The 26,742-nt window shown below is 35.8% G+C and overlaps 1 protein-coding gene across 15 annotated transcripts in view; it reads right to left on the bottom strand.

Moving 5' to 3' along the window:
- Positions 1-1,573: 1,573 nt before the first annotated feature.
- LOC124430284 (potassium voltage-gated channel protein Shaker) overlaps positions 1,574-26,742 on the bottom strand; it is a 137,996-nt gene continuing 112,827 nt past the window's right edge. For 12 of the 15 annotated variants that reach the window (XM_046976605.1, XM_046976604.1, XM_046976600.1 and 9 more), the window contains 7 exons: positions 13,141-13,264; positions 11,667-11,932; positions 10,635-11,278; positions 9,683-9,812; positions 5,089-5,279; positions 4,843-5,016; positions 1,574-4,523 (listed from right to left, as the gene is read on the bottom strand). In XM_046976605.1, coding sequence (XP_046832561.1) covers positions 4,850-5,016; positions 5,089-5,279; positions 9,683-9,812; positions 10,635-11,278; positions 11,667-11,932; positions 13,141-13,264 — 1,522 coding nt within the window. In that variant the 3' untranslated portion in view covers positions 1,574-4,523; positions 4,843-4,849. Of the gene's footprint in view, positions 4,524-4,842; positions 5,017-5,088; positions 5,280-9,675; positions 9,813-9,872; positions 10,003-10,634; positions 11,279-11,666; positions 11,933-13,140; positions 13,265-23,232; positions 23,262-26,742 lie in introns of those variants that run through there. The other 3 variants (XM_046976610.1, XM_046976597.1, XR_006943715.1) reach the window with 3 other exon arrangements.

Below are 26,742 nucleotides of genomic sequence, written 5' to 3'. Positions count from 1 at the left end.
GTACTTCTAACAACTACTTTGCCAACTAGGAGAATAATGGCGTTTTATTATTTAACTTCTTTTTCTTTCTCTAAACGCCACTTTGAAGTGTGATTCCTTTCCTTTAGTTTAATGGTACCAGTAATAATATAGTATTGGTAGTAGTAGTAGTAGTAGTAGTAATAGTAGTAGTAGTAGTAGTAATAGTATGATGATGGTGTAGTAATAGCAGTAATAGTAATCGTAGTAGTAATAGTAATAGTAGTAGTAGTAGCAGTAGTAGTACTAGTAGTAGTAGTAGTAGCAGTAGTACTAGTAGTAGTAGTAGCAGTAGTAGTGTAGTAGTAGTAGTAGTAGTAGTAGTAGTAGTAGTAGTAGTAGTAGTAGTAGTAGTAGTGGTAGTAGTAGTAGTAGTAGTAGTAGTAGTGGTAGTAGTAGTAGTAGTAGTAGTAGTAGTAGTAATTGTAGTAGTAGTAGTAGTAGTAGTAGTAGTAGTAGTAGTAGTAATAGTGTTAAATAATAGTAATAGTTGTAATATTAGTAATAGTAGTAATAGTAATAGTAGTAATAATAATAGTGTTTGTGATAACGGTATTTAGTATTTATAAATTTATATCCTTCGTAGCACGTTTTCTCTCGCGTTTTAGCTAGGCTGTTTGATGCGTCTCATACTTTTTGTTCATTTCGACTAAATTAGCGAGGCGAGAAGTTCAAATATCGTAATAAAAGCGTGTAACTTAAAACATCCGTTTATATATACCTGTTGTTCTTATTTTCTTCATTTGTTCATCTTTCTCTCCCCTTCCCCTCTTTCTCTCTCTCTCTGTCATTCCCATCCACTCGTACACTCTTTTCTTCTTTTCACTCTCATACATTACAGTATGTAATTTCATTCTTGTTCTTACATTCCTCTCTCATTCTCTCTCTCTCTCTCTCTCTCTCTCTCTCTCTCTCTTTCTCTCCTCCTTTCTTTCTCTTTTGTCTCTTTTCTCCCTTCTTCATTCTCACCTTCGTCGTTTCCTCAATAAACGCCAAGAATAGATGCGTACTATATCTTTCTTCGTCTAATGAAAGATCGAATATCTGTCGAATACAATTCAATCCTAAGGATCTACGATTGATAAACCGCTAAATCGCCTGGTACATAAGTAGTTCTAATGTTCTTTGGAATTTTCAGACTTCCTTTTTCTTCATCGACATCGAAAATCGATGCGCGGGATATTCAAAGTCACGTTCTGATCCACCGAAATCTTACTTTTCGTTTTATTTTATTTTGTTTCGTTTGCTTGTTTGTTTGTTTGTTTGTTTGCTTTTTTTCTTTTTTTTTAATATCTCGAGGACGGAAAAAAGTCCTCCGTTTATGTGCGAAGAAATTTTTCTAATTCGCACGATGATTTCCATGGAATCGAAACGCGACTAATTAATCTCGTATGCCCTAATCGAACGTGTCACGTGCAATATATGCATTTCGTGTGTCACATTTTTTTCCTCGCAAATCTTAATCCTTTATTTATTAATTTCAACGACGTTACATTTTTCTCAAAAATAGATCCCTAACTCTTTGGATCTTTGTTCTCTTTCCTTTTTTCTTTTCTTTTTTTTTTTTTGACTTTGTTTACTTCATCTCTAATCCCTCTCTTTCTGTCTCTCGATTATCGTCTCGTTTTTGGCAGTTTGCGCGCGTAAGACGTCACGGCAGACCGCTCGATAGTACCGGCGTTGAATTTTTTTTTGTCTTTTTTCTTTCTTTTTTGCTTTTTTTTTCTTTTTTCTTATGAAGGCAAATAGAGCTCGCGAGGGTATACGAGTTGCAAATGCGGATCCGGATTTAAAATAGGACTACTAGTTATCATCGTAATCTGTAATCGGAGATTGGCTGAATTCGGACGATCTACGCGAGATAATCGTAAAATGGCAGTCATCGCGATTCCACGACGTTACTTCCTTTTTTGAGCCGTAAAAAGTATAGCGAAACGTCGAAGATAATGTCGTTTCTTTGCATCGTTTTATTTCTTTTTTCTTCTTTTTTTTTTTCCGTGGGGTTCCTTCATTCCCCTTCCTCCCATCATTATTCTTGCTCGCTTTTTTTCGGTTCATCGAAATAGTTTTGCCGTGGATCTCCCATCGCTTAGTTATCTAAATATCGATTTAGCATAAATATCGAACGATTAGGGACTCACGCACGAACAAGAGTAATATCCTGTTTTTTTTTTTTTTTTCTTTTTTCTCACTCTCACTCTCTTCTTTTTTCTTTTTTTGTTTTTATATCGTTCCCTTGCTTACTTCTTTTATTTCCTTCGTTCGTTCGTATGTTCTTTGTTTCGTAATTTCGTTATCACTTTTGTTTTGGTTTCTTTTTTTCTTTTGCTGTATTTCTTTTTTTATTTTTCTTTTTTTTTGTTTTCCTTACGACGAAGCAACCGTCTTAACGATTATGCTAGACGCATCAATCGGAAATTTGGAAATTTATTGATTCGTCGATATTGGTATACCAAAAGTACATACATTCGAGATAATCTCGATACACGGTCTTGTTCCATTTACTTGTCTAAAAGTTAATCGAACGACGTTCAATCTGTGATACGTACGTATCAAATAATATCACCGATCGGACTCTGTAACGCGTTGCAATACTGCATATAGGGTTTTTTTTTTTTTTTTTTTTTTTTAGCATTTCGTATCACGTTGCGTTTCACGCGTCACATTCGTAAACGTGAATTCCATATCGTTTCGACGCCTGCGATCGTTTACTATGTTTTATGTTAATCTATTATGCATGTACGATAGTATGCAGTATCGCCGTCGAAGAAACGAAATTTAACATTCGAAACATTTTATCGCGATTAATTTAAACAGCCGAAGAACTTGTACTTCGAATTTGTCACTCTCAGTAAAAAATATGGAGAAACGAGTAGAACGGTTTTTCCACCGCTAGACACACTGCCCCTAGAATTATTTTGCCCGTTTTTTTTTTTCCTCTTTTTCTTTTTTTTCTTGCCAAATCCACGATCAATTCTCTCGCTCTCTCTCTCTCTCTCTCTCTCTCTCTCTCTCTCACTCCCCTCTCTTTCTTACCTTTTTTTTTTTATCTTTTTCTTTCATTCACTCAAACTTTCTTTCTCCCTTTCACGTCCACTCTTTCCGCAGCCGCACTCGAATCTCCGTTTAACCAGTCCACCCTTACTTAATCGATAAAACGTATTTGAACGTACCTCGGTCATGCGTCAAATCGGCCAATTAATTATTATATTCGACAATAATCAATTAGCATTTATTCGATATAATTCCCGATGGTCCGTAGCCGTCCTCTTACTCTCTCCGTGCCTCTCCCCATATATCATCGGACGCTATTCTGGTGGAGATGCTCGAAGGGAGAAAAAGGATAGGCAGGCAAGAAAATTTTGTGTTCTAACAGTCCTTTTCCGTTCACCTTTCGTTCTCTTATCTATATCTTTTTTCTCCCTCGTTATAATTCCTTTCTATCTTTCTTTCCTCTTTTTTTTTCCTCTTTTTTCTTTTTTTTTTTTTTTTTTTTTTATCTTGAACACTGGAGTCGGTGGTGTGAGGGGTGGATTCACGCGCGAGGAATGCTTTCGTCCGAAGTGCCTGATGACGAGTTACGTGACACTTTTTAAGCGGCTGTCTTTTTCTTTCTCTCCCTCTCTCTCTCTCTCTCTCTCTCTCACGCATGCATTCATGCATTCATACATTCATACACAGACAGACAACTCTTTCTCTCTCTTTCTCTCTCTCTCTCTCTCTCTCTCTCTCTCTCTCTCTCTCTATCCTTATCTATTCTCGCCTATTTATCTTATCCGTCTATCTCCTTTCTTTCTATTTCACCTCGCAATATTTCCTCCCCTCTTCCCTCCGTACTATTTTTCTTCCTAAATTCTCAGACGATGATGCACACTATCTCAGCGTCCTCCTCTTCTTACCCTGAACACGTCGTCGTCTTCCACACTTCCCTTCGCACGGAAGAAGAAGTCAGCTCGCTGTCGTACCGATTGGTCGTCAAACGATTCGTAGATCCTTTCTTCACTCCACTCCACTCCACTCCACTCCACTCCTCTCCTTTTCTCGTCTCGTCTCGTCGTTCCTCTTTGCTTCTCTTCTCGTATCTCCTCCTCTTCTCTTTTCGTTTGTCTGATCTCGTCTCGTCTCGTCTCGTACCGTCTCTTCTCTTCATTCGCCTCTACTCTTCCTCCTATACCTTTTTTTATATTTTCCTTTTTCTTCTTTCGTTTCTCTTTTCAATGGCAATTGGACTGGAAGCACCCCTCGTATTGACAGACTGGACATAAACCGTACGCGCGTGCGCACGATCGAACATCGAGCGCGCCACGCGCGCTGCGCAACACGTCTCGCGTGTTCGCCTGCGCGCATGCGCGCGGCACGACGGATTTTTGTTTTGTTTTTGTTTTTTTTTTTTTTGTGTGTGTGTATGTATATGAAGGAGGTCTACGTTAGGCACCGTAGGGAGTTACAGCTGCTCTTTGACAACTGTCCCAACACCGGCCACCACGCTGCCACCGTCTCCTTCACTGCAATCAATTATAAAATAATGAATATATAAATTATTTCGACCTTCTGTTTTTGTTACTCGTCTAAATGCGAGTATCGTGTCCACGGTGATAACATCTAGGGATAGCCTAAATACCGTTTCGATTGATCAATAAGCAGTCTCGAAATTTTTATACTTATTAATTATTTAACGATAACATTATGCTTTTCGCACTTCGATATATATATATATATATATATATATATATATATATTCTTTTTCCTTTTTTTTTTTTTTTGTTACTTATTGATCGAACCTAATATAATTCATAATCTTATCGAATTTGCTGGATGATCTACCTAGTAGTCAGACGTCAGTCTCGATGCTCATGCAGGCTGGATTAATATTATTATTGTGGCGAGGGTTGCAGTTGGGCTTCTTCGTAATTTCTGGATGCGTCAGCAGAATGCCTTCTTCCAGCTCCATTATATCCGACGACGACTCCGACATCGAGCTCTTCTTCATGTGCTGACCTGAATTTAGATTGATTCGTTATGTATTTGCTATTTCATTTCAAAAAATTAGATTTGAAAAATATATGTTACCTAGCGTGCCAGGGAGATACGGACAGCTAGTCACGTGATTGAAGTTCTGTGACTGCATCTCTTCCTGGTCAGTCTCACGGTGATAGAAGTAGTTGAAGTTGGAGACGATGACGGGGACGGGTAACGCGATCGTCAAGACACCCGCGATCGCACAAAGGGAACCCACGATTTTCCCCCAGACTCCCACGGGCCTGTAACAAAAAAGCATACGACTCGATTCGGCCACGTAATTGGGTGCGAAGAGCGTGTAAAGGTCATTCTTGTATATATGCTTGGTGCTAGGTGTGGTGTCACTATATTGTGTGAGTTCTGCGGTGTCGAGTCGAGTGTGGCTCTCTACTTTATGCGGTATGTTTTGGACTCGTACACTGGGTGTCTCTTTTAAAGAAATAATCGACCATAAACTCATACTTTTAATATTATTTAATTATTTTATTCTTCTTCATACGACTCTAATGTAATTCGATAGTGTGTGTGTGAGAGAGAAAGAGAGAGAGAGAGAGAGAGAGAGAAAAAGAGAAAAAAAGAGAGACAGAGGAAACAACATTTTTCCAATTATTTAAATCCAAATATAATTTATTTAGGCATATATATATATATATATATATATATATATATATATAAAATTTGTTCTTTTTGGTATTTTTGGTATATCACAGCTATGCTTGATTATCACTTTAAAAAGTACACCCTATTTGTACATACCGACCGTCTCCGTGTTTTCGCACTTTTCAAACGACCGTATGTACATATAACCTTGCAATACGCGTCCAATGTAAGCTGCCGGCTCTTTAGACTACTAGACTAAAGGACCAATTTTAGGGCTCGCTAAGTAGGCTTCTTCATAATGCGCGATCTATATGCTCTATCGCGAGATATATATATACATATATATATATATATGTATATATATGTGTGTGTATATATATATGCATATGATGTAAGATAAAGGATATTAAATAGCCATTACGTGCTGATGATCCTTCTAAATACGCGAAGTTAATAAACTATATCATATGTATATATTATGTGTATATACGTATAAATATATATATATATATATATATATATATATACATATATGTATATATATACTTTGTGAAAAAAAAATTATATAATGAAATAGAAAAATCGAAAATCCATTCACTTGGGCAAAAAAAGAAATAAATGATTTCATTTTGTTTGGATATCGTTGATACTTGAAAAGATATTAAAGAATTACATTTTATAATTTTTTATATACAACATAGAGAACATAAAAATTTTTTGTTCGATTGAAATAATTATATTATATAATAAATATTATTGTATATCCGTCGGAGCTTTTTGATTTCGACTATGCTGTAGAAAATTATAAAATGTATCTTTGCGCATATTTGCAAATCTTCAAAAACTAGCATTGAAGTGTGTGGAGAAAGTTTTTCAAACGAAAAAAAAAAAAATACTTTTTGCATTAATCAATATTTCGTTCTTCATTTTATACATATATATATATATATATATATATATATATATATATATATAATATGTTTGAAAAATTTTACCTTTACCCAGTTTCACTTCCGTTAGTTCATCATCATCTGCACTTATGCGAAATTCTTTTCTATATGTATTAATTGTAATAAATAATTTAGTTGCATCAAGTTTGTGAAAAAATCATTCCTGCAGGTGTCACTGTACTATGGGCCTTCGTGATCCATGGCTGATGGCGCATAAAATGATGGTATCAAGTATAAGGAAAATTGGGGATATACTAATGATCAATAAAATGATAATATCGATAAGAGTACAAGTAGTTGAAAAAATCAGAAATTCAGCGACATGCCGGGCACTATCAGGCAGAAGACTTCACGCATGCATGGATATATCTCTCTTAACTTTCTTTTTTTTTCTGTTTTCTGTTTTTTTTTTTTTTCTTTTTTAATTATCTTGAAAAACTTACTAGAGAGAGAGTGAGAGTGAGAGAGAGAGAGAGAGAGAGAGAGAAAGAAAAATTGAAATATTGGTAAATTATTTTGTTAAATCACGACACACACACAAAGGTAGCTTCATTGGATTATTCGTAACGAAAATGAAAAGAAAGTTAATTTTCAAAAGTAATTGTGTTTCGGGATTAAAAAATAAAAAAAAAAGAAACAAAAAAACCAATTCAAATGCAATAAACTGTATTAGTGGATTTTAAGAATAAAATGTTTTCGTGACGAGGAATATTTAGGAACGGGTTAGGTTTCGATATACGGATTAAATTCGTCAAAGTTAAAATATGTCGACGTTGATTAAAAAATTCAATAAACGACTTTCTCTTTTCTTTTAATATTAGATCGATCGCGATAACGAAAGAAAATCCGTCAAAACGAGAACAAACTTCGCTAACGTACAACTTTAACGTTATATACGTGACCCTGACACGATATTCATATTGATTTTTTAGATTAAATACATGTTCCATTTCATTCTTTCGAGAAAGTATAGACATTTGAAATAGGTATATATATATATATCGTTCTAAGAAAAATAAAGAAAAAAGAAAAACAAGAATAAATAAATAAACAAACCAATAAATAAATAAATAAATAAATAAATAAATAAATAAATAAATAAATAAATAAATAAATAAATAATTAAATAAATAAAGCTTGACCTCGTAATAAAATCTAATTCGCTGATTGGCCACAAATAAAGTTTGCATAATTAATATCAACGGAATACAATCTGACCGAGCAAAGGGAGTAGAGCTTTTGAAAGTGGGTTAGAAAGATATAGTATTATTGGTGGTAAAAAGAAAAAGTTTAACGCGAAGGTCTTAATCTTCTAAATCGATCGATACGACAACCAAGGGAATCGAAGTTAGCACCACTTGCTATTTCGAATCCCTATGATTTTTTTTCCTCTTTTTCTTTTCTTTTTCTTTTGCTTTTCTCTTCTTCCTTTTTCCCTTTTCTTTTTTTTTTCTTTTTTTTTTCTTTTGCCTTGGGGCGTTTCCAAGGAGGCAGTCTGTACTGGTTGCCGGAGGACACTTATTGATTTACGAGAAGCAATTGCTCAGGAAGCTCCTTCGGCCATAACACCAGAGATCTCGAGTCCTTTTCTCTCCCTTCTATTTCTCATTAGATAAAAAGTACCGAATGTCGGGTATCACGAACGTAAAGCTAGAGAGAGAGAGAGAGAGAGAGAGAAAGAGAGGGGGGGGGGGGGGAAAGAAAATAAAAAGAAAACAAAAACCGATGAGAAGTACCGATAAAGTCCCTTTATCAGTGAAAAGAAATTCACGAAAAAATAGTGGAGAATAACGTACGCATTGAAATATTTTTTTTTTGTCTCTCCATTATTCTTTTTCCTTGTTTTCTTTTTTTTTTCGTTCTTCCTTCTTTTTTCCTTTTTTAATTTCGTTTTTGTTTTGTTTTGTTCTGTTTTTCTTTTTTCTTTTTTTTTCTTTTTCTTTTTTTTTTTTTTTGTTTTCAATTTTTCAACGAAAACCGAGTACCGTCATAACGGAGACAAGCTGGCACCTGTGCCATCGCGTTTCGAAGCGCATCATGTTTCGACATTTCCTTCTCATTGATCAACGTTCGACAATAGGGAACGACAAGAGCCTCGTTGAGTTCTCTACTCTCCATGAAGCTTCATTTACTAGCTCGTACTTTCTCAAACAGATAAGGCGGACGTATTGTAGAATGTTCTGGACTCAATGCGTTAACCTCTATATTCTGGTCGATGTACGGAACACAAAGTGTTACAGACTGGCTTTCTAATTGGGACGTTAAAAATAAAACTAATAAAATCCGATAGAAATAATGAAAATAATAATAATAGTAGTAATAATAATAATAGTAATAATAATTATAATAATAATAATGGTGATGATGATGATAATGATAATGATAATGATAATGATAATAATAATAATAATAATAATAATAATAATAATAATAATAATAATAATAATAATAATACTAATAATAATAATAAAGAATTTTTACGGAGGACAAAAAATAATATCGCAGAGATCAAAGGATTTGACTTTAAAAGCGTGAACCCTATTGGGATATTAAATCGTGGAGGTTAGAGTTAGGAGTCCTCGATCCCGAGTCCAGAGTACTCTCGTCTTCCTTCCGTAGCCTCTTTTAACGCAAGAACGTTAGGGAGAGAACGAGAGAAAGAGAGAAGAAAGTACGATGAAGGTAGGTGTAGTCGTGAGTAGGTGGAAAGTCAATGGAGGGTAAAGAGGGTAGGTAGAAAACAAGGGCATGTTGGCTCACGGTTGAAGAGGATGGCGAGGGAAAGAGAAATAGAAAGAGAGAGAGAAGGGGGGGGAGAGGGAGAAGGAGAGAGAGAGAGAGAGAGAGAGAGTGAGAGATAGGCGGAGAGAAAGAGAGATAGAGCGAACGTGTGAAAGAGGATAGAAAGGGATAGTAGATCGCGTTAGGGTGGGTTCGAGTCTCGAGGGGTCGAGTACCCAGGAAGATAGCGTTAGAGGGACGCCGAGTAGAGGAGGTTTAAGTAGTTGTTGGAAGGAACTGCGGACGCTGGTGGTGCGTGTGTTCGTTTTGGCGGGCATTAACTAGAGTCTTAAGTGAAAGTGAGTACATCATACGTCATGTCACCATAGCCCACGGTCGTCATCGTGACAACGGCCCACCAGAACGCGTCCGGAATGGACTTGAAGAACGAATTCTCGGAGCCGGCCTCCGCGAAGTATACCGCCGATGAAAATAGCACCACACCTGCAATGCAAGGAAGAAAACACCGGTTCAGTGGGTTTAATGCCCCCGGTGGCTCTGTACCTCATGTCCCCGTAGCCCACGGTCGTCATCGTGACCACCGCCCACCAGAACGCGTCCGGTATCGATTTGAACTGGCTGTTGTGCTTGCCCACCTCCGCAAAGTACACCGCTGACGAGAAGAGCACCACACCTGAAAGGCAGAGAAGAGGAAGGCATGGTTCAAGTGGTGTGTGTTTTTAGCACCATTCGATTCTACGCGTGTCTCTTGGAACAACGTCTTTGGTAGAGTCTCCTTTCCTCTCGTTATTCTTTTCCCTCCTTCTCATCGGTCTCAGGCCATATCACCAGCCCACTCATGGATCATCGTATTGGAATAGAGAGGTCTTCGGTTCGTTCTCCTACAGTCCTCCTCCTTCTTATCCTTTCTCCATTCATACGTATATTACATGTACGTATATAATGTCTTTAATGTATAATAATGCCTTTATGGTTAAATGCGAATTTCGATCTTTCCTTGGAATCTAGAAACGTATCAGCGTTAAGTATTACGACAAATCTTTGCCGATTGGATTAGAATTCATCCAGTTTGGCGGTCGTAACAATGAGTCAGTCCTCAAGAGTCTATATGATCCGTCCTCCTTTTTTTTCGTTAAACACTCCAATTAATATTAAATCCCGAGGATAATATTATTATCGAGATATGATACACGTTATATATATATATATATATATATATATATATATATATATACATATATATATATATATAACGTCTTAGAGTATCGAGAAAGAAAGAAATAATAAAACATAGGTTGGACTCACCGATAAAAAGGAAAAAGATGAGCAGACCGAGCTCCCTCATAGAGGCCTTCAGAGTACGGCCAAGTATCTGGAGGCCTTTACTATGCCTGGACAGCTTGAATATCCGGAACACCCTGACAAGCCTGATGACTCTTAGAATCGCCAGAGACATCGCTTGATTCGTGCTCTTGTCCTGAGGGCTAACCGGTGCCTTTGGTAGATTAAGCGTGTCCTCTTCCTCGGTCACTACCGTGGCGAGGGTGATGAAATAAGGAATGATCGCGATGATGTCGATGATGTTCATTACGTCACGGAAGAAGTTAAATTTATTTGGACAGGCGAGGAAGCGCACCGATAACTCGAACGTGAACCAGATGATACAAATAGTCTCTATTAGGAAGAACGGGTCCGTTATGTCCGGCACTTCGTCCTCCTCGATCTTCGTGCCGTTCGTCGTCGTGTTAAAGACCCTATAATGCTTAAACTCTGGCAGGGTCTCTAGGCAGAAGATTACGATCGAGAGGAGAATCACGAACACGGAGATTATGGCGACCACCCGGGCTCCCTGAGAGCTCTCCGGGTACTCGAACAGCAACCAGACCTTCTTCTGGAACTCGTGCGACGGCAGCGGCTTCTCCTCCTCTTTGATGAAGCCCTCGTCCTCCCTGTTACACCGTATCATCCGCGTATAGAAACGTGTATATCGATCTTTGCCCCTAGAGTACCGCACCTACTTTTCTTTTCTTTTTTCTTCTTTCTTTTTTCTTTTCTTTTTTTTTCTTTTTTTTTTTTTTTTGTTCTTAACCTTCCACCGGACAACGCTACAGGATCCCATGGATTATTATTACGATTGTAATAATCACGATTGCATTTCGATCTGTAAACGTGTCGGACAATTTGTTCAATTTATTTTTATGAAAAATTTCTTTGGCCAATAACCGAGACTAACGTCGTTGTTGTCACGTTATTTAATTTTCAATGCGATACTCTAGATTATATTTTATTGTCGATATAGGATCAAAAAGAGAGATCGATTTATAATCGACGTCTTACCTGAACTTATTGGTGGCAAGTTCGCCCAGTTCGTAAAATTTGATCTCCTCGGAGAAAACATCGAGGGGAACGTTGACTGGTCGGCGAAGTCGACCACCGCTTTGATAATAATAAAGTATCGCATCGAAGGAAGGCCGATTCCGGTCGAAGAAGTATTCGTTGCGAAGCGGATCGAAATATCGAAGCCGCCTTGCCGGATCGCCAAGCAGCGTGTCCGGAAACTGGTTTAGCGTGCGCAGTTGTGTCTCAAACCGTAATCCACTCACCTGTCGAAGACAAAGACATATACGATCGCATTTCTTTCTTGTCATCCGTCGGCAAATATTAATTCCCGATGAATTTTCATTTTCACGTTTCTTCGAATAAATTATTCGTGCTTCTTTGATAATTCGCCGACGGATTGTCTGACAAGAAAGATACAATGTCATATTCATCCTGATGAAATTTATATCAAGACATAGTACAAAGTAAATATTTAATTGAGTTATTCTTGATTTTGTTCCGTACAATTTTATACAATTTATTTATACGCTTGATGGACTTATCATTGTCTATATCGTTTAAAAAAAAAAAAAAAAGAAGGTTCGTCGAGTAAATTCGGAGGTCATTTTTATATACATTAAAAAAAAAAAAAAAAAAAAAAAAAAAAAAGAAAAAAAAAGAAGGAAAAAAAGCAATGAGTATATAAGAGATATCCTTTCGAATTGTCAGGCCCCCGGCGATTTTGAAAAACGATCGAACGGATAACTGTAATTGGCGCAATGCAGTCGTGTCATCCACGAGGACAGATAATTCCGTTCACACAATACGACCTTGGTACTATATCGCCCCTGATTCCAAGACGAACTTGGATGCCTGCCAAATACGGTCTGTAGGTCACTTCGTGTCTTGAGATAATCTTGCTTCGCAAAAAGAAACGGAGGTGCTCGGCCGTTGTCGTTACAATGGAATGATTACTTTTTGTCGCTCGTACTGTTACCCCACGTTGTGAACGCTTAAGTACCCCTTTGGGTTGGGACTGTACGAATATAAATCGAATCTATCTACCCCATTTGAATAGCCAAGTACTTGAATATATTTTATCATTAATATCTGATAACCATCAAGTATTTGTAGGATTCGAATAATACGATAACTGTTATAAATCATTTCTTTAATAATTTCCTTTTAAAACATTCCTCAGATTTATATTTCGAGATTAATATTCCCCCAATAACGATCTAACTGTATTATCTTAGAGGAATAGAAAATATAATAATTATGTTTACCGTATTGTATTTTATATTTATGTAAACTATCAAAAAAAACTACATTTTTATTTAACGCAAACGTAGTTTTAGTTTTAATTATAAATTCATTTCAATCGATAGCCTTACGTTTCGAAAATATATAAGGATAAAATATATATATATATATATATATATATATATATATATATGTATATATATGTGTGTAAAAAATAGGATATACTCACGTTGATGACGACCCTCTCACAAAAGTCATGATCGTGCGGTATGGGCTCGAAGTGCGTGACGCCTGTGTATTGGGTGTGAGGGTTCGGCCCATCCTCGTCCTGGCTGCTGAGTTTCGGCAGCGATCTAGAAAGAGAAAGACCACGGGGCATCGTTAAACTCGTTCCGTTCGAAGCAAACACGAGACTTTGAATGAATGATATTGTGATACGATACATGTAGATATATGTATATATAGGTATGCATGTGTGTGCATGTACGTACTGTAAATATATATTATATATTATATTTATATATTTATATATAATATATAGAGACGCTTTTAAATCGCCCAAGATGCATCTGCGATCTACGTGATAACTATTTAGGTAGACTAAACGACTACAGCATTTAGCGATAATCCTTCGTTCTAATACTAATCAACGAATCTACGCAATTCACGGTTCGAAATTCTTTCCGATCGAACCTTCAACGGGTATGATCGATGATATTTCAAAAGACGATATAGATACATATGCAGATATTTCGATTACAATTTTAAGCTGCAAGACCGATCGAGATGACAATCTTTAGGCACTTTGCCAATAATCATTTCTCGATGACTCAGAAACATTTCCCCAAGCACGGACGAACATCAAAACTTTCGATTATTTTCGATGTTTCCATAACAAATCGTCCTAATGGATATTTCGTCGTTCATATACTTCGCGACGAGCCTATTCCCGGATTTAATAAAAATCGGAAGAAATTCGTAAAGATAAAGATGAATTTGAAAGTTCTAAGGCCTTGAGAGTCCATAGAAAATCTTTGAAAAGAATCTCTAAAGAACCTTGGAAGTTAAAAGGATCTCTTTTAGCTTGAGATTCGCTAACAAAGAGTCGCTAAATCGCTTACAAGCGTGAAAAATGTTGTGAAGCCACGTGCCTTCAAAAAGAATTTTTATTATTTCACGAGTATTCTTAACGACATTTACCAAATATCTTTCGACGTCGTTCGGAATGTCTAAACTGACATGTCTAAACTCTTTAAAATGTTTAAAACTTCGAGGTAACACGAACGAATCATTGATATCGTCATTGCGACGATTATTTTCGTTCGTTACGTCTCGGTAAAAGAACTTGAACGTAACGTAGAAATAACACGCATCGAAAATATATATATATAATTATAATCTTTAAATAATTTCAAATTGATAATAAGTATTTTAAACGATTTCTTGAATTATCGAAGGAGACAAAGGTATCCTCGATAAGTATCTTGATTAATTAAAAATATACCATCGAAGGAATTTTTCTAAATAATTCAGATTAATATGATAGATAGAAAAAAACAAAATATTACGAAATATTTTATTCGCGTTACGTTCGCAGACGTAATCGCACTTGGGATATCAAAGTTATGGTCAACGTTGTAACTCGCCTACGAGGCTCGTTCACGGATAATGGAAATTGGCGAGTAGAGCAAAGGGTGTCATAGTCATGTTTTCCGAGGTAAGGAAGAGTAAAAAGAGTAATGGGGGGAATATAGGGGGACAAAAAGAAAAAGGAAAATAGATGCCTGGGAAAAAGCGTAGAGACCCTTTGCCCCGCCCACCTCTTGGACAAACGAGGGTGTTCCGGGTCGATTCGACTCTGTCGAGCCGTCTTTTCCGCCATCCACCAACCTCGTCTTTTCTACCATCTAACTCTCTACCAACCCTCCCAACTACCCTTCTTCCTCATCTTCGTCTTTTTATACCCCTTACGCTTCTTTCCTCTTTCTTCTCGAACTCTATGAATTTTTTTCCAAGTAACGTCTCGCGAATTGCTTTCTCGTGAATCCTTGAGGCTGAGGTGTTAGATGTATAGAGATGTATAGAGAGAGAGAGAGAGAGAGAGAGAGAGAGAGAGAGAGAGAGAGAGAGAGAGAGAGAGAGAGGGAAATAAGAAATGGAAGAAAAAGAAGATTAGCATGGGAAGCGCAACGATTCTAGGAAGAATATCGTCGCAAAAGGCGTCTGGTCTGAACAACAAAGGGATCTTGTGTCAGATGAATCTTTTCCAACGATAGCAGTATCCCAATGAAGCTTTCACTCTCTTCTTTCTCATTCTTTCTCTCTCTCTCTCTCTCTCTCTCGAAGGAATTGTCAAGGAAAGAAATGAAAAATAAAAGAGAAGATGAGTTTGTACCGTTTTCATTTCAATCGTCGGAAATAGTTATTTCTTGGCGCCGAACATTGACACGAAATAATATTAACGTCTATCCACGAAACGATCTAAACGATTATTACATGGGAGAAATTAGATCTAACCATAATTTCGATTATCCTAAACCAACGATGAATAAATGTAATTATGGACTGGCTCGTTAATATCTATCGATTATTTTTCAAACGTTTGATAACCCTTAATGACGTTATTCTCCCCTTAATGACGTTATTCCTTATCGTTATATACATATGTACATACAATATATATGGAAATATATATGAAAATATATTTGTCGTCTACGACATTTCCAAATGGTAAGTTTTCGTCGTTTACAAACTTATGCAACATAACAACGAATCGTTTCTCCTCATTAATCAAGTCGCGTGATGCAACGAAAATCCGAGCTATAAGAAATGTAAATCTAAGAAAGGAATCGTTCGTTTACGGATCATTAATTTTGAGAGAAGAAGATGTCGTACGGGAAATGGTGTAGGAAATACGTGCCGGAACTTTGCGTTCCAATCGATTTTACGATCACACGAGGTCGTTCCTTCGTCGATGCTTTTATAATGAATCACTTTGCTCTATAGTATTTTTTTTTTATAGTGTAATGTAGTTAATGTAGTTTTCATGAATAATAAAAATACTTATTAGTAAAAGAGGAAGGAATTAATTCGTCTTAGAATATTCTACGTTCTAATTTCTATGTGAAATGAAAATGAGAAATCATGATAAATATCTTGCAAGGGGAGAGAGAGAGAGAGAGAGAGAGAGAGAGGGAAAGAGAATGAAAAGAAAGAATTGTTTACCATGAATATCGACGATCGACGCTTTATTCCTAGAGCATTGATGACAGTCGATGCACTTCGCGAGACCGGAGCGTAGCTCGGAATAACTTGACGTCTCACAGAAATAGATATCCTGGAGTGCTTCGGCAGACAGGGAACACATGTTTCGAACGTTCTTTCATTGTACAATGTTGTTTCAACAGAATAGCGAAATTTTTACTGAGAATGATATTCTTTCCACGAGAATCCCCATATCCCGATGTGAACATATTCATTCGAACGTTGAACTTAATCGAAAATGGTCAAATAAATATTTACATATACAAATGGAATTTTTGTTATTTTCTTAAATATCAATATCATCGGACATGATCGACGATTGAATAACTGATAATCTTACATACAGATTTTGAATTAATAATAATAATAATACTAATAATAATAATAATAGTAATGAATTAATCAAACTGATGGGAGATGAATTTTGTTGGCAATAAAGTAAAAAATGGAAAAAGTAGAAATTGATTTTCTATCGACAAGTTGAAGAAGCTAGTAAAGTAGTTATTTTTCTTTTTCTTTTTTCTTTCAGATATCATCGTAAAGTTGTCGTTCGTTGGGGCACGAAATGCTTGATTATTCGTAAAGATCGATAAGGTAAAAAAGGGACCAAGAGATAGTAAGACCGGTCGGTCCGTTTACGATCGCACCGACCAGAATATATTTCGCGTATCGTATCCCGTACACCAACTAAAACAGTAGGCTACGTAGATGCACATATGTTTATGATCGTGTTGGCCCACTCTGCGGTTAGTGTGCTACGACTAAAAGGTTAGAGGACAGGCAGCCCGGGTCTGGCATAGAAAGCCGTGCCAACTGATATTTTACGTTTGCTCGCACTGCGCTACCGCGAAACCCACTGCGGATCTTTCAACGTGCACGAATCGACGATGTATCTTGACTATCTATCATGCCCATTTTTATTTATTTCTTTTAAAGCAAACACATCTGAATCTCTAAATATAATTAATCCAATCCAATATATATTGCATTGAAATAAATTTCAATAGAAATTTTTCATTAATTCTTTCCAATCCTTCCGACCCACATTATTCGTAAATTACGTCAATTTACTTGGTCACTTAAATTTGTTATCATTGATAACAACAAATTTGTGAAACTTAATGTATCCATTCTTTTGGAAGAAATTAGATGTTCCCCTTTCGTTAATACTAGAGAAATCTAATAAAACAAATTGGAACTATTGTTGAAACTAACATTCTAATCGACAATTAAAGTCAATTTTTAATTCATTGTTTTAGAGTTTCAAGGGACTATGTTTATACATTGATAAATTTGAAAAAGGAATGTATTGTAGACTTTTTGTCTCGCGTGAATCGAGTACGTCCAAGAGCAATGCGAATAACGATCGCTTTCGGTTCAATCAGTAGTGTACACAGAAGTGCAAACCACAGAAATCGATTCTGAAATCTCTTTCTCCTCTCTTCCTCTCTCTCTCTCTCCCCCCCCCCCTCTCTCTCTCTCTCTCTTTGTGAATACGGTCATATAAATGGAATTGGTTCTCGGTAGAGAGCAATCGCTAAACTCGATTCACGTTACCAATTAACGACTGACACCTTCTATCGTTTCTCTCATGTTGGAAGAGGTAGTATAGTCGGTTAATAGCAATCGAATCGTTGCAGGTATGCCATGCTACACGCTATTTCATATTTAAGAATTCATTCGGTATAATTAAGGACCGAAGAATAACGAACATTCAATTTACTGTGGAGAACGTTTCGAAGGATCGTTTGTCTCTTTTTAATAATCAAGTTTCGTTGAGGAGTATAAAATACAACTCTCCTGAAAAATCGAATCCACGTGATACGTGTCTTAGCATAATTCGTCGTTGTGACCTGACCTACATCAGGGAAAGAGACACGAACGATGCAAAGGATCTCACCTTATACTCCTTGAGCTATTTTTGTTTAATGTCTCTGTATGTATATGCAAAGTATATACATATATATATATATATATATATATATACACATATGTATATAATGTATATAAATATTTTTTTTTTTTTTTTGAGAAAATAAAACAAGACATTCGAGATTCATACCAATTGATTCGTCAAAATCCTACGTTGTTTCTATGTAAATTTTTAATTAAATCGAACGATTTGTTGCGAGGTGAAATTTTTTTTCTATAAATTTTTAAAATAATTTAATCCCGTAATCTGGAATGTGTGTTCACGTTATATACTTTAAAGGTAAATTTGATGTGACATTATGCTCGTATCAGCCTGACAAAAGGTTCTTCCACGACGCTTATTACGAAACTTATATACCTACCTACTTTGTGTAGAAAAGTTATTCTTTCATCGACCAGAAGACCCTCTCTGATTTAAACTTCTACGGCTAATGAGCCTATCGATATTTTCTCACTCGATACTCGGTGTTCTTTTTCAACGATCGATGTTAACGTGACGTTGTAAATTTATGAAGGATCTTCTGACCAATCCTAAGAATTGAACAATAACATCATATAAATCTAATATTTCAATTACAAATAAAGATATCAATTAAAGGATATCGTCAATTAATACGAATATTAGAAATATTCTTATCGAAACTCTTCGAATTAATTCGCTGTAAAACAAAAAGAAAGAAAGAAAAAGAAAAAAAAAAGAAAAAAGAAAAAGAAAAAAAAAAAAAAGAAAAGAAAAGAAAGAATCGTCAAATCTACCCTTGACGTTATAAAATTGATTTTATTATTTTTCTTTTGAAGAAAACTATTTAAGTTACAAAGTGTCAATGTTCTCAAACGAATACCATTGACACTATCGTTCCTATCGATATCGATCTAATACATTGTATCTTTTGAACACTTGGAAAGCACATTAACAAAAACGTTCCGTTCCGATCGACAAGATTTACTCACGATCCTTTCATTCAAACTCTATAGAAATTGTCCACTCGATTGTCCATTGTAAAGGATAGACGAAGCCAGACAGATAGATAGACAGACAGACAGAGAGAAAGAAAGAAAGAGAGAGAGAGAGAGAGAGAGAGAGACGAAGCAATCGATCTCAATGAAAATACAATCCTATCAATAGACAAAGTTTCGTTGTAGAAAAATCGTGTATGTGCGTTCGTCATTGTATTCGTCATTGAAAACGAAATGTGACCTAGTTCGAAAGTGGTTAGATTTAAGAAGCACGAATGAGCTGAATCTGCATGCGTCCTTAAGTAGCTACACCTTGCATATGTCAGCCAGAAGGTAGTATCGGTATATGTACTTGCATAGAAAATGTGTCTGTGTTTTAAGTGCGTGCGTCGCGTGTGTATAGACATGTACTTATATGTACTTACGTATCTATGTATTACATAGCCAGTATATTTTCGAGAGCATCGTATGTATCACTAAAGATGAAGTACCATATCGTTCTCTCTCTCTCTCTCTCTCTCTTTCTCTTCTCTTCATTATTAATTCAGAATTCTAAAGAAGAGTTTAACAGTCTGGCCACAGCTACCTCCCTTTTTTACTACTTTGACCTATCCCTATTACCTTCTTACATTCTACTTTACATATTTTCGGCTACAATAGATACTCTTATTATCTTTGAAGTATGCGAAAAATAGGTAGAGGAAAAAGGCTAATAAATCTGTCGGCTTGACACTTAAAGTGTCAGCAATTTCTCAATTACTCGTTTGAACGATCATCACGAATAGACTTTGAGTACCTTAGAAAGAATTGAATTTCTCGTAGGAGAAACGATTCGCTCGGTTTGTTTGTCTTGACATTTAAACGAACAAAGGTATTTTCCCGCGTTATCCTATTTATAGTATATTACATATTTACATATCTTTCATTTTTTTTTTCTTTTTTTTATTTTCTATTCTCATTTCATCATCACGCGTAAATCGATACTTTAATATGTAATAAAATTCTTCGAACACGATTCATCGAGATAAGCAGGTGTGTCGATTATTTAAATATGTTGGCAAGTTATAACCATCGACGAGGATACAAAGAGCTTTACTCTCTCTCTCTCTCTCTATCTATCTATCTATTTATCTATCTATCTATCTATCTATCTATCTTTATTTCTATCTTTCTATCTATCTCTATTTCTCGTTTGGATGTTATGCGAATGCTCTCGCTTCGGTGCATTCACGCACGTGAGCGCGAGGATCAAAACACCCACGCTAAGTTAATGCTCCTTCGGTGTTTCGCTTTCGCATAGACCGTCCAATATACGTAAGTAAGTACTTACTTACTTCTATCTACCAACCAAATAGTGAAAATACACTGGAAATTAATTTGTCAGACTTTTATGGATATATTATATGTATGAAAGATAAAAATGAAATAATAATAATAATAATAATAATAATAATATCAGGTTATGACACAGTAAAATATTTATGCAATTATATTGTATATAGTTAAAACGAAAAAAAAAGAAGAAAGAAAGAAAGAAAGAATGAAAGAATGAAAAGACTAATTCTGATGTTAGATAAAAAGAAATTAAAAAAGATATTAATGTTAAACGCTTGAAAACGAGATAGGAAAGTATATATGGAGATTAAAATGACAGATAGAAGACAAAAAAAATGTTCAAATATTGTATATGACGCATAGTAGGTCGATATATATATATATATATATATATTTCTTTCTTTCTTTCTCTCTCTTTCTTTCCTTCGTTCTTTCTCATATATCACGTTCTGACCAATCAATTTTTCGTCGAATCCATTTATAGCGAAAAAGTGTTATTAAGGTTTTAAAGACAGCTTGATGAGCTTCGGCGAACGATAAAGGTGGTATTAATAAAGGGACACTAAAGTTCGAGCATTTGGCGGCCATAAAACTAATAGTAAGTATGAAAACGTGATTACGCGATATTCGTAAATTTTCTATGATATTCAACGGAATATCGAAGAGGGTAGCTGGCTCATCGTCTACGTCGTTAATACGATCTTGATGATATCATTCGTTTACCATGCTATCGAGAACAGTCATATTTCGTGGCCTCTCGATTTTGCAATACTTTATTCAAACATCGATATCATTCGATGGAATCGATAGACGTTGTAATAAATTTCAATCTTATGATCGATTCGCGGGAGATCACTTAACTTTGATCATCGAGAAATCCGAGGATATAAAGTATAATCTTTAACGATTATACATATATATATATATATATCTATATATATAATCGCTGTTGGATTATTTATTCGCTAGCTTAGTTCACTCTTTATATACATATATATATATATATATGTATATCAAAAGTTGAAAAGTTTTCGTACGGATTCGTCGTAGTAATTCTAATTAATGAAATATTAAAAACCTTCGATGAATTTTCTTAACGTGTTATAATATTTTCAACGACTAAGAATTCCTCGATAATATGTAACATCATGTAAAACGATATGGATTTATTCGAGAAAACTAGCATTACTTACTTTCGTAAGAATGCGAATATTTGAATGAGAATTATAGTATAACAGAAAGGAAAACCTTTTTGTGATGGAGAAGAAGAAGGAGAAGAAAAAACAGACGAGCAGGCGTTTATGTAAAGGCTGAATCAACTCGAACGATCGTAACACGCATTCCGCATAAAAGCTGGAAGCACATTATGTTATGCTAACCATCGTTCTCGTAGAGACATTATCAGACGTTTTGCCCGGGCTCAATGACCGCTGTGCATTCCAACGAGAATATACATACATATCATACATCATTTCTAGTATATATATATATATATGTATATATTTTATACAAATACACACACACACATATTGTGTATATATATATATATATATATATGCATATATACTAAACGAATACATTAACTCGTGTTCTGAATATAACCCAACGGGTCAAGAACAAAGATATTTTTAAACTATTCACGCGATGGAGTTACATCACGATTCTCTTTAGCTCTCATTCCATCTCTTTTCTTGAGATATTCTGAACGATTCCGTTGATTATCCGTGAGTATATGTAAAATCTTATGGCACCTGGATTGTAAACTCGATATTTCTTGAGAAGTTTCAAAATTGAAACTTTCAACGGAATGATTTATCGTAGATTTCTCGGTATTCCAAAATAGAAAATATATCTTTATGTCTAAATATTCATTAATAACAACGATGATTTCAATATCTTTTTCGATCTACTCCTCCACCTTCAACCAATCCCGACCTCTCACCTTTATGTCTAATTTCTAAAGAAAAATCTGTTGAATTTATCTTCAAAGATCCTTCGAACTCGAAATATTATCATTTTTTAAATTATATATATATATATATTTTTTTTTTCTACTTGCAGAAAGTTCACGAAGAAGAAAAACGTGCGAAGAATGAAAAAGCGAAACGCAAGGCGTGTGATGACAACGCAGAAGCTCACTCGTACTCAATCGTACGCGAATAAGAATAGAAACGACTGATGCTCAAGGAGAAAACATTGCCGCGTGTGACACTAAATTTGTCCGAATATTTTTTCGATACTTTCCGATATATCTAAATGGAGAGAAACATTTCTTTCGAAGAATGAAAACTATGATAAATGATATTTGATTTCTTAAATACTTAGGCATCTGTAACTTAGTTTTCATCGGCACCCATCATAATTCATGATCCATGAAATCGAACTCTTTCTTAAATACTTACAAGTGTATATATATATGTGTGTGTGTGTGTGTATATATGTGTATGTGTACGTAAGTATATATATATATATATATATATATAAATATATGTAAAACCTATTCGCGAAAAGCACCGATCTATATTCTGAGCGTGCGCCACGTTCTTTATAGCCAAGTCCCAAAGCATTTATTTATCCTATTTCGTATTATAAGTGAACAGAAAGAGAGGGGAAATGAAAGAAGGGGAGAGAGAAAAAGAAGAGAAAAAAAAAGGAAAAAGAAAAAAAGAAAAAAAAGGAGAAGAAAAGAAAGGAAAGAAATTTGTGTTAATGTTCATGTTCGCAAAGCTTTCAGCATTCTATTCATACTATCCAACTAATAATATAATTCTAATAACTAATTATTTAATTAATTGGAAATCTTGGTAAAAAAACGTCTTACGATAAAGAATACCTCGTGTTTGCCATTCTCTTAATGACTAATTCGAAGATACAAAAGTGTAACTATAGTTCCAGTAGTGTTATCGTTGCCAAATCGTAAAGAAGAAAAGAGTTTTCTCTCTTTCTCTCTCTCAAACGATCCGCATGCAATTGTACATCGGGAGAACCGTCTTCGTTATTCAGACAAAAGTGACAACACCTTCTTACGCGCCTGAAAAATACATACATCGACGAAAGGACAATTTTGTAGTTGCGATTAACACGGTAAAAGGACTATAACAAAGCAACGATCTCTCTCTCTCTCTCTCTCTCTCTCTCTCTCTCTTTCTCTCTCATTTGTCATTTTTATTTTAATATTTATATCTTTTTTCCTTTCTCATCTTCGAATTCGCGTCTTACAAAAAAATTTATTATACGTACGTAACAAATCAGGATTATACGATCATTCTCGAGGACGAGAGATCGACGAACGCGCGATTTTATTGTGGCAACAAGGATTACACGAAAACGCGTGCATCGTTTCTAATCTAACGATTATACGATTTGTATTTTACGTATACAGCTGGGCCCACGCGTTCCTTCTATAAACACTCGTAGCTTTACAAGGAGACGCGCGATTGGAGCAGCCGTTTTTCGTAAATATCATGAAAGAAAGGGGGAACGGAAAGAAAGTAAAAAAAAAAATATATAAGAAAGAAGAAAAGAGTCCATCGACGTTTTTCTTTCCTAAAAATATCGCGACGATAAAATATGTGTGCGTATGTGTGTACATAATAGACGAGAGGGGTGATTCATTATTAATGTTTTATAATGAAACAAAACAAAAAAAATTCGTGCAATATACACATCTAATATCCGATAAAACACAGTCTACAGTCATGCAAAATTCTCACAATTTTCGCAGAGGTGTAAATTCAATTGAAATTTTTCTTCTTTTCTTTTCTTTTTTTTTCTCTTTTTTCTTCTTTTTTTTCTTTTTTTTCTTTTTTTTTTTTTTAATTCTAACAATTAAATTGTTCTGAGAAAAAGAACATTATATTTGTAAGAGCATTCTAAAGCAATATTCTTTTAGGAACTTTTAATAATTTTCAAGATCATAAACTTGGCGACACCTTTGAAATAATTTAAACAATTCTGTAACTAACTCTCTCTTTCTCAACTCTTTATTACCACACTCGAATCTTTAAGTGCACCCTCAAAAATTATTGTAATTCAGCTGTTCCGTTGAACTAAAATAAAATTCGTAAAAACATTAATCTACTATTATTACTTTCTTGTAGAATGAAACAACACTTCGTAACACATCGTACTATGTAATCTCTTCTATTACATGCACACATAACTCTTCTACAAAACTCGTCAAACGATGAATATTTACAACGATAGAACTCTACTGTGCTAGAAATTTAAGAAACATTTCTATACACACATCGATACGAGCAGCTTATTAAAAAAAAAATATATATATGTATATATATATTTATACACACATATATAAATATATATATATATATATATATATATATATATATATATATATATATGTATATGTATATATATTCACCAGAAATTTTCCGATAAGAAACTTCAAGAAGAAGAGGAAGAAGAAAAAAAAAAGAAAAGAAAAGACAAAAGAAAGTACAGCCAGTATACACGAACGATCTCGATTGAAAAAAGAAAATAAAAAAGAAAATGCAAATACACAAGCAGATAATAAAGAAGTAGAAAAATGTAGGGCCGTCGGTGTACACACGCGGTTGTACAATAGATAGCGTACGGGGGTGGGCGTCACGTTGCCGGACGAACGGAAAGTCGGTTCTCTCGAGGAAGGTGCGCGTGCGCGACAGCGCCAGCGCCGGCACGTCGGAGAGGAATGATAAGAAGAAAATAAGACAGATAAATAAATATGAGTCAAATCGTGATATCGCATATAAGACCCAGGGATAAAGGGAAAAAAGGAAACGTGAAAAAGTTGCTTTTCGAAAGGGAGAAAAAGAAAAAAAACACAGACAGAGATGGAAGAAATTGCATAGAAAAATAAAAAAAAAAAAAAAAAGAAAAAAAAGAAAAAAAGGAAAGAAGAAGAAGATAAGAAAGGGTGGCAAAGGAAAATTTGATTTTCAAATGGAATAGAGAAAGAAAAAAAGAGGATAGGAGGAAAAAGACAAAAAAATAAAAGAAAAGGAGATAAGAGAGAGAGCGTACCTCGTGTCGCCGTGTTCCTCCGCACCATTCCGGTGGGGGCGTAGGTCCTGCCTCGGTTTGAGGACAGGGGTCAGCCCCCATTTCTCGATGAACTCGATGCGGGAAATCTTGGCGCTTCGCGGCGGTTACGAGAGGGGGCGGATCCCCCTCTCGAGCCCCATGCCCACCGGAGAGCGGTGCACCCCCGCACAACACGCACCCTGCAATGCTTCTCTCTCTCTCTCTCTCGCTCGCTCACTCGCTCGCTCGCTCACTTTCTCTCTCTCTCTTTCTCTGCCTTTCTCACGCACTTGTTCTCTTTCTTTCTTTCTCTTTTTCCCTTTCTCCCTCTCTCCCTCGCTTTTTCTGATCGTAACTATTTTCTTTCTTTTATTCTTGATCGTGCATCTCTAAACGAAGAGATAACACTGGCTGATAAAACACAACCACGATCAGTCACGAAAAACACCGATGCCGGTAGATACACCAAACAACACCATCACGGTCAGCGGCATACGCGCACAGCCACCGATCAAAATGGCTGCTCCACTCTCTTCTTTCTTCTTTATCTTTCTATCTCTTACACTCTTTCCCTCAATATCTCTAACACTTTGTCCGTCTGTCTTTATATCGCTCTATTCTTGGCACCCTCTGACTCGGATTATATCTTCCTTCCTCGTTCCTCTTTTCTCGACTTTGAACTTTCGCTTTTCCTTCTTGTCTCTTCTCTCTTCTCCCTCTTTCTTTTTTTTTCTTTTTTACTTTTCTTTCTTTTTTCTTTTCTCTTACTCGCTCTAACACTCAAAGTCTTTTTCTCTCATCTATCCGTTCACTCTCTTTCTCTGTACGGTCCCTCTCGCAAGGAAAAGTTCCGCAGCGTGTCACTGGAAACATAGGCGCGTGAACCGAACCGAACGACGAGGACGCGCTTGGAAAGGAGAGGCGTGTACGTACGCGCGCGCACAAAGAGAAAAGGAAAGAGAGAAAGAGAGTGAGAGAGAGAGAGAGAGAGAGAGAGAGTGAGAGTGAGAGAGAGAGACACAACGTGTATGTGTGTGCGTGTGTGTACACATGAATATGCATATGAGAAAGAGAAAAAAGATAGATAGATAGACTGACAGATAGACTGATAGATAGATTGATTGATTAATTGATAGATAGACAGATCGTGATTGAAAGTAAGACGGACACACACACACACGCGCGCACGCAAGCAAGCACGCACGCACGCACGTACGTACGTACGTACGCACTATTATCACGCGCGGAAAAGGAAAAGAGAAACGATAGGAAGGAGATAAGACGATTGTCGAGGATAACACAATTGATCAAGAAGACA

This window comes from Vespa crabro, chromosome 18 (assembly GCF_910589235.1).
Source record: "Vespa crabro chromosome 18, iyVesCrab1.2, whole genome shotgun sequence".
Lineage (NCBI taxonomy): Eukaryota > Metazoa > Arthropoda > Insecta > Hymenoptera > Vespidae > Vespa > Vespa crabro.
This window is presented reverse-complemented; position numbering and strand designations above follow the sequence as displayed.